Genomic DNA, 17,892 nt, shown 5'->3' on the forward strand with positions numbered 1-17,892 from the left:
ATGCTGAATAATTAAAACAAAGCTGCACTTGTTTAAATTAGCACGGAACTGTGAAGGGTTGTAATTTGACATGTATTTGAAAATAAGATTTTTAACTATATTTGGCATTTCAGACTCTCCTGCTGATGCCACTTTCTTGCTGAAAAGTGACCTCATTCATGATCTTATCAGTGTTAGACCTGTGTGTTACAGACTGTAAGCAAGTTTCCATTTTGCTTCATTAGTGATTAGTAGTACTTTCTTGTTTAATATTTAAGCAGGGTTGTCAAGGTTTCTTCCCCACTTTGAACTCTAGGGTACAGATGTGGGGACCTGCATGAAAGACCCCCTAAGCTTATTCTTGCCAGCTTAGGTTAAAAACTTCCCCAAGGTACAAAATTTGCCTTGTCCTTGAACCGTATGCTGCTACCACCAAGCGTTTTAAACGAAGAACAGGGAAAGAGCCCATTTGGAGATGTCTTCCCACCAAAATATCCCCCCAAGCCCTACACCCTCTTTCCTGGGAAAGGCTTGATAAGAATCCTCACCAATTTGTACAGGTGAACACAGACCCAAACACTTGGATCTTAAGAACAACGAAAAATCAATCGGGTCTTAAAAGAAGAATTTTAATTAAAGAAAAGGTAAAAGAATCACCTCTGTAAAATCAGGATGGTAAATACCTTACAGGGCAATCAGATTCAAAACTTAAAAGTTACAAAAAGACACAAAAACAGGAATATACATTCGATCCAGCACAGCTTATTTTATCAGCCGTTAAACAAAAGGAAATCTAATGCATTTCTAGCTAGATTACTTACTAACTTTACAGGAGTTGTAAGGCTGCATTCCTGAACTGTTTCTGGCAAAAGCATCACACAGACAGACCAACCTTTTGTTCTCCCCATTCCAGAATTGAAAGTATCTTGGCCTCTCATTGGTCATTTTGGGTCAGGTGCCAGCTAGGTTATCTTAGCTTCAAGAAAAGGAGTACTTGTGGCACCTTAGAGACTAACAAATTTATTTGAGCATAAGCTTTCACGAAAGCTTATGCTCAAATAAATTTGTTAGTCTCTAAGGTGCCACAAGTACTCCTTTTCTTTTTGCAAATACAGACTATCACGGCTGCTACTTTGAAACCTATCTTAGCTTCTTAACCCTTTACGGATGAAAGGGTTTTGCCTCTGGCCAGGAGGGATTTTATAGCACTGTATTCAGAAAGGTGGTTACCCTTCCCTTTATATTTATGACAAGGTGCTCAATGTTTAAACCATGAAGAGCTTCCTGTGACTTTAAATGTTATTAAAATAGAAAAGGAGAGCTGTCTAGTAGTTAAGCGAGGTTAGGCATCAAGATTCTCTCCTCTATGGCTGCCTTAGACAATTCTATATTTACAGTGCCCATTAGCTTCAATGGGAGTTCCGTGCATAGAAGGCTTGTAGAATCAGTCCCTTCTTTTGTGACCTTGTTGAGACATTTCAATTTGCTGTGCCTCACTATCCCCATCTCTAAAATTGGTGTAATGTGTTAAGACTGTTGTAAAAAGTTACACAACAGACAATTAGAAAGCAGAACAAGAAGAAATGTTATTGTTCCTATAAAACACAGAAACTATGCTGCATATTCTTGAAGACCATGTACTGACATCTTCTCTATTAACTATTAACAAATGCACAACATTTCTTCTAACAATGATATTTACCTTCTTTGCAGGTAATATTGTGAGGTGAATTTTTATAAAAGCCTTTAAGATGTTCATTTGAAAAGCACCATACACGTACAGTGGTTTATGTGAAATTATCCCTGAGAAGGTTCAAATCATAGACTCATAGAAGTGTAGGACTGGAAGGGACCTCGAGAGGTTGCTTGTCCAATCTCCTGCACGCAAAGCAGTATTATGTAACAACTAGATCATTCCTGAAAGGTTTTATTTCTAACCTGTTCTTAAAAACCTCCCATGACAGAGATTCCACAATCTCCCTAGGTAACTTTTCCAGTGCTTAACTACCTTGACAGTTAAGGAGTCTTTCCTATATCCTATCTAAACATCCCTTGCTGCAATGTAAGCCCCTTGCTTTTTGTCCTATCCTCAGAAGTTAATGAGAACAATGTTTCACCCTCCTCCTTTATGTACATAAAAACTGTTATCATGTCCCCCTTCAGTCTTCTCTTCTCCAGCCTAAACAAACACAGTTTTTTCAATCTTTCCTCATAGTCATGTTTTCTAGACCTTTATCATGTTTGTTGTTGTTCTCTGGACTTTCTCCAATTTGTCCACATCTTTCCTGAAATGTGGCACCCAGAACTGGACATAATATCCAGTTGAGATCTTATTAATGCAGAGTAGAGGGGAAGAATTGCTTCCTATGACTTGCTTACAACACTGCTGCTAATACATCCCAGAATGATGTTTGCTTTTTCTGCAATAGTGTTACACTCTTGACTCATATTTAGTTTGTGATCCACTATAATCCCCATATCCTTTTCCACAGTAATCCTTCCTAGGCAGTCATTTCCCATTTTGTGTGTGTGCAATTGATTGTTCCTTCCTAAATGGAGTACTTGGCATTTCTCCAGTTTGCTCAGATCATTTTGAATTTAATCCTATCCTCCAAAGCACATGCAAATCTTCCCATCTTAGTATCATCTGAAAACTTTATAAGTGTACTCTCTGTGCCCCTATCTAAATCACTGATGAAGATATTGAACAGAACTGGACCAATCCCTGCAGGACCTTCCAGCTTGACTGTGAACCACTGATAAATACTCTCTGGGAACGGTTTTCCAACCAGTTGTGCACCCTCCTTACAATAACTCCATCTAGGTTGTATTTCTCTAGTTTGTTTATAAGAAGGTCATGCAAGACATTATCAAAAGCATTACTAAAGTCAAGACATACCACATCTACCACCTCCGCTCTATCCACAAGGCTTGTTACCCTGTCAAAGAAAGCTAGTATGTTAGTTTAACATGATTTTGTTCTTGACAAATCCATGCTGTTACTTATCACCTTATTATTTTCTAGATGTTTGCAAACTGATTGCTTGATTATTTGCTCCATTATCCACTAAGTCAGAACTTAAGCTGACTGCATGTGTGTTCTCCCTTTGTGTTGTCCCAGCTCTGCGCAGATAGCTGGCACAGCAGATCTCAAGCAAACTGCCCAATGACCACAAAATCCATTAAGGTGCGAAGTGCTTAGTCAGGTTTATTGTCAGCAAAGCACGGTCCTAGCTCCCTGAATCAATGTCTACAGTTACACTAACACATGTATGCCTCGGCTGGGCAAAGACACTCCCTCTGAGATGTTTCAGAGTAGCAGCCGTGTTAGTCTGTATTCGCAAAAAGAAAAGGAGTACTTGTGACACCTTAGAGACTAACAAATTTATTAGAGCATAAGCTTTATACACCAATACAAACAAGTTATGTATCACCCTCCGACGTATTAGGGTGCCACCCATTGCCTGGTTCCTGTAGGTTCAATCAAAACACCTATATCACTGGTGGGAAATCATTTCCCGCAGCTCCCATTGGTCGGGAATGGCAAACCACGACCACTCTGAGCAGCCATGCAAATGTAAACAAACTGTCTGGTGGCCTGCCAGTGGATTAACCTGACGGGCCACATGCAGCCTGCGGGCCACAGTTTGCCCGCCACTGATCTATAGTTATCCTTAAGATGGGTCAGCATGTTCCTGTGTTCTTTGGGGAATGTGTTTATCGGGGTGTTCTGATACCACCCTTCTAGAATGTGCTTTCCTGAGTGTTTTGTGCCTAGCACATCTTAGGAATATATGTTTTTACAATATCAACCCTATGCATGCCAAATTCTGTGAGCAGGGCCTGCTTCTTGCTCACAACTTAACTTTGCTTTATGTCAGCAAGGTTTTAACTACTTTAGCCTAGGCTTCATACCAGGCCTCTGATACATGATCTTATGTTTCAGGCCCTCTTCCTACTACGATCACTAAGGGGTCAGATATCTTGTCAGCCAGCTCCATGAGTAGTCTAGGATGTATTTCATCTGACAGTGCCGACTTGAAGACATCTAACTTGTCTATGTATTTTTTAACTTGTTCTTTCCCTATTTTAGCCTCAGATGCTACCTCATTTTCACTGGCGTCATTATGTTAGCTGCTACTAAACGTTTTGGTGAAAACTGAAACAACAAAAAATCATTTAACATTTGCCATTTCCACATTTTTTGTTATTGTCTTTTATCCCTCAATGAGTAATGGGCCTACCCTGCCCTTGGTCTTCCTCTTCTTCTAATGTATTTGTAGAATGTTTTCTTGTTACACTTTATATCTCTGCTGGTTTAATCTTGTTTTGTGCCTTGGCCTTTCTAATTTTGTCCCTACATGCTTGTGTTGGTTGTTTACATTCATCCTTTGTAATTTGACTTAGTTTCCACTTTGCGTAGGACTCTTTTTTGAGTTTCACATCATTGGTGATCTCCTGGTTAAGCCAACGTGGTCTCTTTCCATACTTCCTATCTGTCCTATGCAGTAAGATAGTTTGCTCTTGTGCTCTAAACTAAAATATAACCTGTGTCACATAAGGTATAATTTATGAACCAAAATGGAGAGCAAAAGGCTCAAAACTGAATCATAGTTAAAAACTGAGATCCAAATTCTCCCTTTAGATGATCTCAAATGATTTTTTTGTATTATAAGCTTCGGTTGTGGAGCAGAACCAACATACAGTGCCTAGCACAAACAGAGAACAAAAAGACAGTCCCTGCCTCGGTGAGCTTACAATCTCCTTAACTTGTATTTTCTAACTGCTATGCTGAGCCAAATAGGTTTTGAGGTTTTTGAGGTAAATGCTTAGATAATATGTAGTAGTAGTTACTGTACAAAACCAAGAACAATATCCAGAGCATTCCTTAACTGATTTCTCTATGCTACCACTATATTCTTCTGTCTGACCTTAAGATGATGCAAATGTTTTGAATACTGTATACTTACAGCCTTTCAAGTTATAAGACATTTAAATGTCTTTAAAATATTTATCTTTGTCTCTCTAACCACATGCAAAAATAAATGAATGGAAGCGTTCTAGTGTGCATGCATGGAATTATCAATTTTAAATATTCAGTTTTAAAACTGCTTACATGATTTTCTCCAGAACTGAACTGATTTGAGTTTCACTGAGGAATACTAAAACAAGCTAAACTTGAAGTTTCTCATTTTATCCATTTTTGAGTTTTGATTTGAATATATCAGAATTGTGTATTTTTTTTGTTCTTTTATATCTCTAAAACAGCTGAACTGATTTTGCTGAAATGTCTGTCCCCAAAAGATCATATCTGAACTAATGGATCAAGCATGGAACATGAACCCAAAAGGCAACTTATAACCAACTGAAGAACAGAGGCTAGAATGGAAGTTATAACTTATCCTTACAGTGCTTACTATCACAACTACTAAAATACGGTTGCCCCTTTTGGGCCTAAAGAGTTAGCTAACAGTTGAAGCCTTGCCAAGATTTTTCAGTGAGGAGGAGAAACAGATTATATGATTCAAATACTTCTTTGGTGTGAGCTTGTTTATTTACAACAAGGAATATACACAAAGTCCTGTTTCCCTGAACAGAGTCGAAACAGGAGACATTTTCGTGACTCATAAATTCTAATCTCTCTCTCCAGTGAGTCCTGTGCCCTATAGAGATCTGCCTTTGCTCTCGCTTAGGGCCATGCTCACCACTTCTCTCACTGTCTGCTCACTTTCTGCCTATCACACCCATGGACACACACAGCTCCATCCAGGCAATACCACATTTGCAATCAGTCCTCAGGAAAACCCCTCAGCTCACATGGCTTTGCTCTGATTGGCTTTATCATACAATGCTTTGCCTTGGGAGGCAAATTCTTATATTTTAGCTATCAATACACAAAGGGATATTTAAATGCTCCTTCCATTTAGCCTGAATGAAAAGTTACCCATCGACTTTAACCAGGTCTGAAATTGATGTCAAGATCAAAGAAACAATTGACGACAGCCATTAACATCTTTCATTGTAACAACAAAAATACTAAAACACACAGACATAATTCAAATAAATATCCATTTTCATGTTTCAAATTGTTCAATATTTCAAGGACCAACAGTTACTGGGGGAAGAACAATGTTCACCTAGCTAGTTACTTGATAAATAATGTGGATGTGTACCTCTTATAAGAAAGTCTTTCTGACCTTGCTGATGGCTGCATTACTCAGAGGGAGCCAGTTAATTGTAACTACTTATTTGGAAGGGAAAATAGTCTGGAGAACCACCTTTCCAGTTGAACTAGAGGCCAAAAGTTAACATAGTAACAAGTGTAATTTGTCATTGTATTTGTAATTGTATTTTGAATATGTGTGTGCACTCATGCATGCATACATATATATCTATATAAATATTCTTACCCAGTAGGTTTGTGAGCCACAGCGCTAGATCCTCTTTCATCGGTAATAAGTTGGCCTCATGTCTGCTGGCCAGCCACTGGCTGTATTGATGCATATCAGAAAGGCCAGGTCCTCGTGCCTTTGGGCTCAGAGCACTGCACATTCTTTATCCACTTGTAGTACCTGTTTTTTTAAAAAAGTACCTCATTATATTATATAAGGCCTGAAGCTTTTTTTTTAAGTTTATTGACAAACAAACTATGATCCTAGGATGCAAGACGTCAGACAAACCCATGTAAGTCTAACACATGGAAACAACATACACGATGAAAGTCTTGTTTTGCTAATAGAGCATTTTGCTGGTAATTTAATCATATAGATAGTGTCTGTTTTATTTGTACTCACCCAGGTACACGTGTTCCAAACAATCCACTACTCTGCAAGGAATAATTAAAACCAAATCAAAATAAACATTTTGAGATACAGACCTAACAATTCATTAGGACCTGATCCATTGCCCATTGAAACCCCTGGAAAGCTTCACTGGGCTTTGGATCGGGCTCCAGAAGAGCATATGAGTAAGGGAGTTCTGCAACTGCAATAAACCGTTAACAATACTAAACAGATACCCATTCCACCAAATGAAATCAGTCGGTTCTACAGCTTTATTGTCAAAAAAATACAAAGAATCCTTTACAATATTATTTAATTTACTGTATTATTCTACAAACATATACAAAGCATAGCAGTCCTGGAGGATGGAGTTTATCCACAAAACAGATACAGTAGCAGGACAAGCTTCTGACTTCACCATCCCTACACAAATGCTAATGGGCCTCAGTTCTGAATATGGAAACCACCTCTAGAGGTGAGAGAGTACTTCATTTTCCCATTCAATATTTTATTCCCAATTTAATTTTTTAAATCATTTCAATAGCCAGAGGTGTGAAGTGCCCACTGGAATTGTAGTTCTATTACTGAAGGTCAAATTCTGCCATCTGCTGCATGGGTGTGCTTGGGAAAGAAAAGGGTGTCAGACTCTTCCTGTCCCTGTGAAGCATAGCAGGGTTTCAGCCTAATGCTAAAGAGAGTGCCAAGTTAGGGGACTGGCTGCTGTCCCAGTTGGCACACCATGGCTCCTAGCGAGCACAGACAGGACCTGGCCAGCCAGCTTATATGCTGCATTGTGCAGATGGCATTAGGCAGGGTTCTCACTGTTCTTTTCTAAAGGATCAGGAAGATGCTTATTTACCCTGGCTGTTCTGTGCCATTGTGACCTGCACTTGTAAGATCATTGCAGGGCAGGATGCACTGCTGATGGCTGTTTCCTTCCGCCCCTTGTATAGTGTCTAGAAGTCATGAGTCAGCCCATAGGTAACAGTGAAATCTGTCCTATCTCGGGGCCTCTCCTTTTGCCCCTCCACCCCCACGAACATGATACAGTTCTGTGGTGACCTAGAATCCTATTTTCGACGTCTCAGACTCAAGGAATATTTCCAACACACCTCTGACCAACATATTAATCCACAGAGACCTTCCTGCCAACACTACAAAAAGAAGGATTCTAGGTGGACTCCTCCTGAAGGTCGAAACAGCAGCCTGGATTTCTACATAGACTGCTTCCGCCGACGTGCACGAGCTGAAATTGTGGAAAAGCAGCATCGCTTACCCCATAACCTCAGCCATGCAGAACACAGTGCCATCCACAGCCTCAGAAACAACTCTGACATCATAATCAAAAAGGCTGACAAAGGAGGTGCTGTCGTCATCATGAATAGGTCAGAGTATGAACAAGAGGCTACTAGGCAGCTCTCCAACACCACTTTCTACAAGCCATTACCCTCTGATCCCACTGAGAGTTACCAAAAGAAACTACAGCATTTGCTCAAGAAACTCCCTGAAAAAGCACAAGAACAAATCCGCACAGACACACCCCTGGAGCCAGGACCTGGGGTATTCTATCTGCTACCCAAGATCCATAAACCTGGAAATCCTGGACGCCCCATCATCTCAGGCATTGGCACCCTGACAGCAGGATTGTCTGGCTATGTAGACTCCCTCCTCAGGCCCTTCGTTACCAGCACTCCCAGCTATCTTCGAGACACCACCGATTTCCTGAGGAAACTACAGTCCATTGGTGATCTTCCTAAAAACACCATCCTAGCCACTATGGATGTAGAAGCCCTCTACACCAACATTCCACACAAAGATGGACTACAAGCCGTCAGGAACAGTATCCCCGATACTGTCACGGCTAACCTGGTGGCAGAACTTTGTGACTTTGTCCTGACCCATAACTATTTCACATTTGGTGACAATGTATACCTTCAAATCAGCGGCACTGCGATGGGTACCCGCATGGCCCCACAGTATGCCAACATTTTTTATGGCTGACTTAGAACAACGCTTCCTCAGCTCTCGTTCCCTAATGCCCCTACTCTACTTGCGCTACATTGATGACATCTTCATCATCTGGACCCATGGAAAAGAAGCTCTTGAGGAATTCCACCATGATTTCAACAATTTCCATCCCACCATCAACCTCAGCCTGGACCAGTCCACACAAGAGATCCACTTCCTGGACACTACGGTGCTAATAAGCGATGGTCACATAAACACCACCCTATATCGGAAACCTACTGACCGCTATTCCTACCTACATGCCTCTAGCTTTCATCCAGATCATACCACTCGATCCATTGTCTACAGCCAAGCGCTACGATATAACCGCATTTGCTCCAACCCCTCAGACAGAGACAAACACCTACAAGATCTCTATCATGCATTCCTACAACTACAGTACCCACCTGCTGAAGTGAAGAAACAGATTGACAGAGCCAGAAGAGTACCCAGAAGTCACCTACTACAGGACAGGCCCAACAAAGAAAACAACAGAACGCCACTAGCCATCACCTTCAGCCCCCAACTAAAACCCCTCCAACGCATCATCAAGGATCTACAACCTATCCTGAAGGACGAGCCATCGCTCTCTCAGATCTTGGGAGACAGACCAGTCCTTGCTTACAGACAGCCCCCCAATCTGAAGCAAATACTCACCAGCAACCACACACCACACAACAGAACCACTAACCCAGGAACCTATCCTTGCAACAAAGCCCGTTGCCAACTCTGTCCACATATCTATTCAGGGGATACCATCATAGGGCCTAATCACATCAGCCACACTATCAGAGGCTCCTTCACCTGCGCATCTACCAATGTGATATATGCCATCATGTGCCAGCAATGCCCCTCTGCCATGTACATTGGCCAAACTGGACAGTCTCTACGTAAAAGAATGAATGGACACAAATCAGACGTCAAGAATTATAACATTCAAAAACCAGTTGGAGAACACTTCAATCTCTCTGGTCACTCGATCACAGACCTAAGAGTGGCTATACTTCAACAAAAAAGCTTCAAAACAGACTCCAACGAGAGACTGCTGAATTGGAATTAATTTGCAAACTGGATACAATTAACTTAGGCTTGAATAGAGACTGGGAATGGATGAGTCATTACACAAAGTAAAACTATTTCCCCATGGTATTTCTCCCTCCCACCCCACCCCCCACTGTTCCTCTGATATTCTTGTTAACTGCTGGAATTAGCCTACCTGCTTGTCACCATGAAAGGTTTTCCTCCTTCCCCCCCCTGCTGTTGGTGATGGCTTATCTTAAGTGATCACTCTCCTTACAGTGTGTATGATAAACCCATTGTTTCATGTTCTCTGTGTGTGTGTGTATATAAATCTCTACTCTGTTTTTTCCACCAAAAGCATCCGATGAAGTGAGCTGTAGCTCACGAAAGCTTATGCTCTAATAAATTTGTTAGTCTCTAAGGTGCCACAAGTACTCCTTTTCTTTTTGAGAATACAGACTAACACGGCTGCTACTCTGAAACCTGTGATTATGCAAGGCACTGAATTTAGCCGTATAGAGTGGAAATCTGTCAACTTCATGAAAAAACTCGCACAGATACAGACAGACATCATCTTCCTCTCCAAATGCAAACAGATGGACATCATACCGAAAGGACTGAAGGTAAAAAATCCATTACAATCTACATACCACACAGACTATGCTGACAGCTTGTGCCACACACTCTCAAGGAAACTGCGGAACCACCTGATCAACATCCTCTACAGCAAACAGGGAAAGATTAAGAATGAGCTCTCAAAACTGGATACTCTCATAAAGAACCAACCTTCCACACAAACTTCCTCGTGGCTGGACTTTACAAAAACTAGACAAGCCATTTACAAAACACACTTTGATTCTCTACAAAAGAAAAAGGACACTAAGCTATCTAAACTACTATATGCCACAAGGGGCCACAACAATGGTTCCCGTAACCCACCCAGCAATATTGTTAATCTATCCAACTATACTCTTAGCCCAGCGGAAGAATCTGTCCTATCTCGGGGCCTCTCCTTTTGCCCCTCCACCCCCACGAACATGATACAGTTCTGTGGTGACCTAGAATCCTATTTTCGACGTCTCAGACTCAAGGAATATTTCCAACACACCTCTGACCAACATATTAATCCACAGAGACCTTCCTGCCAACACTACAAAAAGAAGGATTCTAGGTGGACTCCTCCTGAAGGTCGAAACAGCAGCCTGGATTTCTACATAGACTGCTTCCGCCGACGTGCACGAGCTGAAATTGTGGAAAAGCAGCATCGCTTACCCCATAACCTCAGCCATGCAGAACACAGTGCCATCCACAGCCTCAGAAACAACTCTGACATCATAATCAAAAAGGCTGACAAAGGAGGTGCTGTCGTCATCATGAATAGGTCAGAGTATGAACAAGAGGCTACTAGGCAGCTCTCCAACACCACTTTCTACAAGCCATTACCCTCTGATCCCACTGAGAGTTACCAAAAGAAACTACAGCATTTGCTCAAGAAACTCCCTGAAAAAGCACAAGAACAAATCCGCACAGACACACCCCTGGAGCCAGGACCTGGGGTATTCTATCTGCTACCCAAGATCCATAAACCTGGAAATCCTGGACGCCCCATCATCTCAGGCATTGGCACCCTGACAGCAGGATTGTCTGGCTATGTAGACTCCCTCCTCAGGCCCTTCGTTACCAGCACTCCCAGCTATCTTCGAGACACCACCGATTTCCTGAGGAAACTACAGTCCATTGGTGATCTTCCTAAAAACACCATCCTAGCCACTATGGATGTAGAAGCCCTCTACACCAACATTCCACACAAAGATGGACTACGAGCCGTCAGGAACAGTATCCCCGATACTGTCACGGCTAACCTGGTGGCAGAACTTTGTGACTTTGTCCTGACCCATAACTATTTCACATTTGGTGACAATGTATACCTTCAAATCAGCGGCACTGCGATGGGTACCCGCATGGCCCCACAGTATGCCAACATTTTTATGGCTGACTTAGAACAACGCTTCCTCAGCTCTCGTTCCCTAATGCCCCTACTCTACTTGCGCTACATTGATGACATCTTCATCATCTGGACCCATGGAAAAGAAGCTCTTGAGGAATTCCACCATGATTTCAACAATTTCCATCCCACCATCAACCTCAGCCTGGACCAGTCCACACAAGAGATCCACTTCCTGGACACTACGGTGCTAATAAGCGATGGTCACATAAACACCACCCTATATCGGAAACCTACTGACCGCTATTCCTACCTACATGCCTCTAGCTTTCATCCAGATCATACCACTCGATCCATTGTCTACAGCCAAGCGCTACGATATAACCGCATTTGCTCCAACCCCTCAGACAGAGACAAACACCTACAAGATCTCTATCATGCATTCCTACAACTACAGTACCCACCTGCTGAAGTGAAGAAACAGATTGACAGAGCCAGAAGAGTACCCAGAAGTCACCTACTACAGGACAGGCCCAACAAAGAAAACAACAGAACGCCACTAGCCATCACCTTCAGCCCCCAACTAAAACCCCTCCAACGCATCATCAAGGATCTACAACCTATCCTGAAGGACGAGCCATCGCTCTCTCAGATCTTGGGAGACAGACCAGTCCTTGCTTACAGACAGCCCCCCAATCTGAAGCAAATACTCACCAGCAACCACACACCACACAACAGAACCACTAACCCAGGAACCTATCCTTGCAACAAAGCCCGTTGCCAACTCTGTCCACATATCTATTCAGGGGATACCATCATAGGGCCTAATCACATCAGCCACACTATCAGAGGCTCCTTCACCTGCGCATCTACCAATGTGATATATGCCATCATGTGCCAGCAATGCCCCTCTGCCATGTACATTGGCCAAACTGGACAGTCTCTACGTAAAAGAATGAATGGACACAAATCAGACGTCAAGAATTATAACATTCAAAAACCAGTTGGAGAACACTTCAATCTCTCTGGTCACTCGATCACAGACCTAAGAGTGGCTATACTTCAACAAAAAGCTTCAAAACAGACTCCAACGAGAGACTGCTGAATTGGAATTAATTTGCAAACTGGATACAATTAACTTAGGCTTGAATAGAGACTGGGAATGGATGAGTCATTACACAAAGTAAAACTATTTCCCCATGGTATTTCTCCCTCCCACCCCACCCCCCACTGTTCCTCTGATATTCTTGTTAACTGCTGGAATTAGCCTACCTGCTTGTCACCATGAAAGGTTTTCCTCCTTCCCCCCCCTGCTGTTGGTGATGGCTTATCTTAAGTGATCACTCTCCTTACAGTGTGTATGATAAACCCATTGTTTCATGTTCTCTGTGTGTGTGTGTATATAAATCTCTACTCTGTTTTTTCCACCAAATGCATCCGATGAAGTGAGCTGTAGCTCACGAAAGCTTATGCTCTAATAAATTTGTTAGTCTCTAAGGTGCCACAAGTACTCCTTTTCTTTTTGAGAATACAGACTAACACGGCTGCTACTCTGAAACCTTTAAAAATAGGGAAGAACAACTTGCTATTCTATGACAGTGGTCAGACAGTGGCACCCTGATTTTATGAACGTTGATCTTATAAACGACCTGTTATATGAACCATTTTTCTGCCACTGATGGCACATCTTTCTGACGCCAAATGTGACTTCAATCCATCAGCCAATGTTTGAGCAGCGGCACAGGTTTGAAAAGACAGATTTGGTGGAAAAGAGGAGACATGGTTCTTTCAAAGAAAAATCAGGCATATATTTTTTACCATTCATTATGTACACAATCATTTAACACTGAATAAATTAACATATGCATTGTATCTACTGTAATTTTGAGATATTCAATTTTATTAACTTTTGGATTTTATTAACTCAATATCAAATTAGTTCATAAAACAGACATTATACTAAATCGATAGATAGATAGATAGATAGATAGATAGATAGATAGATAGATATAGAAAGAGAGAAAAATGGTTGCAGGACATACAAAGGCTTTTGTAAAAAAATGACTGCAGCATTTCATATATATTTGAATTTGGAATAATATAATATATGGATTAAAATTATTCCTCCCTCATTTAACCATGCACTGGGTAACAAACTTCTTGTTAGATAAAACATCTGGTTAATCTCTTGTTTAGCCCCTGTCAATGTGTTTAGTGTACCACTCCCCTTCTCATCCAAAATTCTGCTTCTACTAAAGTTTTGGATGTCCCCGTGGCATTTGAATAAATAGGCTCATACTAGTTATCGTTATTTAGAATATGTTTTCCACAGAAATCATTCTGCTTTTTTGGTTAGTGAAAAACACACAAACAAACTAGATTGTCTCTCCTCAAGGTAAAAGTAAGTTTTTGAATTATCATTAGGACTTAGATGTATGATGGTAAGAGACAAAAATTACAAACAATGGGCCTGATCCTGAATTGCTTGTGCAACCAAAACTCCTTTGCAAGTCAAGGGACTTTGGAGTGAGAAAGGTAAGCAATTAAAGTGCAACTCTGCTCTGAAAATTAACTGTGTAAAAATGACATCGTTTCTTGGTTTCTTGGTTAATGACATCCAGGTCAAATCTGCTCATTTTGGGGAGGCAAACAACAAAAGATTTTTCAAGCTGTCAGCTCTACAAACTCAGCCTGGAATCTGACTCTCCAAGTGGGTTCTTTCTGGCCCGTACATCAAATACAATAAATATTCCACCATCATAACTTATTTTAAAGCTTTTCTATGTTATTCTTCACCACAGTAGCTGAGTGCCTCAAAATATTACAGTGAGATAGGGAGGTATTATCATCACCATTTCACAGCTAGGGGAACTGAGACTCAAAGAGATTAAGCGACTTATCCAAATTGTCACAGGGATTCTATGACAATCAGTATTAAAAACTTCTCTACTTCATCCTTCCTCTCCAGAAGTTATAAAGGAGTCAAAAAGTTATTTTCCTGCAGTTAATAATTAGGTTGATGTGTGAGTCAGAATGTAATCCAGGTCACTCTCCCATAGCTGTTTTTATGGGGGAATAGTAGTAAAAACTTATCTTACTCATTCAAATAAATACATATGACTCAGGATGCACAAGGGAAGCAAAGTAAAAGGTACCATTTTTGCACAGTCATTTTTTACGTTTTCAGATAAGACTTTAAGCTAATCATCTTTTTATTTCATTTCATTTATTCTCAGGTGTATTCATTGGAAGATCTAGAAACCACATTGTTGCTCTGGAAGAAATTAAAAGACATTGTGCTTTAGGATTCTCCTTGGGAGCAAACTGCTTTCTGCATCCAAGGATACATGTATGGTGAAACGTTCCCCACCAAGGAGCCCCACCAATAAATGTTGAAACTGTAGTGTGGCTGTGATACTGCAGGGTGCAGTGCCACCTGCTGCCAGTGTCAGTATTTCTACACTCTATTAAAAGTCTACCACTGGCCCATGCCAGCTGACTTGGGTTCACAGGGCTCAGGTTAAGGGACTGTTTAATTGAGGTATAGACATTAGGGTTTGGGTTGGTACCCAGGCTCTAAGACCCTGAGAGGTGGGAGGGTCTCAAAGCCTGGGCTGCAGCCCAAGCCCAGATGTTCACATTGTAATTAAACAGCCCCTTAACCTGAGCCCTGTGAGCCTGAGCCAGCATGGGCCAGCCGTGGGTGTCTGTCCATGTTTGATTTTTGGTGGGTCTGGGGCTGCTCCAACCTGGCTCTATAGGCTGCTTTATACATGACTGCCACTAGGGGGTTTCTGGAGGCTCACACAGCAGGGAATATGGAATTAGTGCAAAAAAACAGACAAAGGACAGCACTGTCTGCACATGTTCCCTGCAGCCCCTAGAGTATATGGGCTTCTGTCAGCAGAAGGAGGCACAGAGCATGGAATTCAAGCATACATGTTGCTATTTCAGTTCAGACTCACAGTACAGGGCTGTTTGCACACACTCCCTGCTGACCTGGTTCTTGCCTTTCCCAGACCCAGCAACAAATAAAAGATGGGGAAGCTTCTGAGCAGAAGGAACTTTTGAGCCTGGTGGTGATGGGAGTTAAGGTTGCCAACTTTGACTGAAGCTATTCTGAGAGTTGTTTTTCTCCAATATGAGGTAATGTCATTTTCTTAAAGCATCCTATTAAAATCTCCCGGATTGCTTTCAACAGTCACTGGGAGATTGATGCCGATTCCGGGAGACTCCCAGCCAAACCTGGAGGGTTGGCAACCCTAATGGGAGTTAGGAGATAGAAGAGAGAATAGTTCTGATCATTGAGGTATAAGTGTGTAGGGCGGTAACTGGCGGGAGAAGATTCACACTGAAGTGATTGGTTTCAGAGTAGCAGCCATGTTAGTCTGTATTCGCAAAAAGAAAAGGAGTACTTGTGGCACCTTAGAGACTAACAAATTTATTAGAGCATAAGCTTTCGTGAGCTTTCTGAATGGTAGCGAGTTTAGGTAGAAAGAAGAGGGGTTCTCAGTATGTAGATGGGATGCGAGTGGCTCTTCTGAGCTGGTAGGGGTTGGAAGGAGCTGAGAGAGCTGAGCAGGGGAGGGGTTCTAAACCAGGAGGAGGACACATTGAGATGTTTCATGGTTGAGTGCAGGTGGAATCAAGTCAACTGGTGAATGGGGGGGGGTGCATGTGAAAGGGGGGGATTTTAGGGTAACAGCTAAATTGGCAGGGGTGAGGTAGGATGAGGAAAGAACAGTGACACAATCACAGATGGATAAATACTGTATCCACTACCTTTTGTAAAGTTTCACTATTTCTCTTCCTAAAGGGGAAAGAGGGTTCCCCTTTTTTTTCCCATTTCTCCACCAACCTTTCTTATCCCCCACAGCTAATCACTTACCTTTGACACCCATGACTACTTTGAGAATAACATTGGCCTAAAAGAAAAGGCTGAACATTGGTAGGTTTGGCTATGTGCTTTCAAGTTGTCAGTACCAGTGGCAGAGTTGTGGAATTCTTTATTGTTTTTTGGATTGTTGTTTTTTGTGTGCTAACACTGACCTTCCTCATATTAAATCTGGGAAGTTCATCCAAACTGAATTTAACCCTCCGCAGTGACTGTGTGATAAAATTTCTGGCTTCCACTTAAACACTTGTCCCAGTTCATTTGATTAGCATTACCGGCCCAAATGTTGCCTAGTATCATTTCTCTACACATTGGTTAGGATTTTCAAAGAAGTCTAAGGGAGACACACACTCAAATCCTACTGAAAGTCAATGGGAGTTGAGCACCTAGCTCCTATTGAAAATTCCAGCCATAACCAAGGCTGGATCTTGCAGTCCTTGCTCAGGGGAAATTAACTTTCTATATTTTGATCCCCATTACCAGAGTATCTGAAAAACTCACAATATTTAATGTATTTATGTAGTGAGATACGGAAGTATTGTTATCCCAAGTTTACAGAGAAAAAACTCAAACACAGAGAAATGTAGAGTACATCTGCACTCTGATAAAAAAAAATCCGTGGCATAGCCACAGCTGATCTGGGTCAGCTGACTCGGGCTCATGGCACTATAAAATTGCAGTATAGACATTCCGGCTCAGGATCCTCCCCCCCATGACAGGTCTCAGAGCCAAGACTCCAGTCCCAGGCCAAACAGCTACACTGCAATGTTTAGCCCCATAAGCCCGAGCACTGTGAGTCCAAGTTAGCTGACCCTGGCTCAGACTCGGTGCTGCAGGTTTTTTATTACAGAATAGACATGCCTTAAGTGACTTCCCTAATGTCACACATACGGTCTGTGGCACAGCAGGGAACTGAATCCCTAAGTCAGTCTAGCACTGGCTCATCCCTTCCCTCATTGAAATCATTAAGGACTTGACAGTCTAGCTTTAAGTTACCAGCATTTTACCCCCAAACATTATTATATTTTAAACAGTAAAGCCGTTGATATATCATCAGCTATAACAAAGCATTAAGATCAATTTGTAGAAATGCATGTAGAATTTCTCGTTATGAAATCTGTCAGCTTTTCTATAAGAAACTGAACCTATCACCAGACATGCATATGAATTTTAAAAACTTACCACTAAAATGCCTTGCTCCTCAAGAAACAAATTTCGTCCACTACTCTTCTGAAAGTGACATAAGCTAGGACAGAATGTTACTT

At 41.7% G+C, this 17,892-nt stretch overlaps 1 protein-coding gene across 8 annotated transcripts in view; it reads right to left on the bottom strand.

The window, feature by feature from the left end:
- GAS2 (growth arrest specific 2) overlaps positions 1-17,892 on the bottom strand; it is a 161,039-nt gene that overhangs the window by 113,629 nt on the left and 29,518 nt on the right. For 6 of the 8 annotated variants that reach the window (XM_038407865.2, XM_043516674.1, XM_043516676.1 and 3 more), the window contains one exon: positions 6,390-6,551. In XM_038407865.2, coding sequence (XP_038263793.1) covers positions 6,390-6,531 — 142 coding nt within the window. In that variant the 5' untranslated portion in view covers positions 6,532-6,551. Of the gene's footprint in view, positions 1-6,389; positions 6,552-6,773; positions 6,806-17,892 lie in introns of those variants that run through there. The other 2 variants (XM_043516677.1, XM_038407869.2) reach the window with 2 other exon arrangements.

This window comes from Dermochelys coriacea, chromosome 6 (assembly GCF_009764565.3).
Source record: "Dermochelys coriacea isolate rDerCor1 chromosome 6, rDerCor1.pri.v4, whole genome shotgun sequence".
Lineage (NCBI taxonomy): Eukaryota > Metazoa > Chordata > Testudines > Dermochelyidae > Dermochelys > Dermochelys coriacea.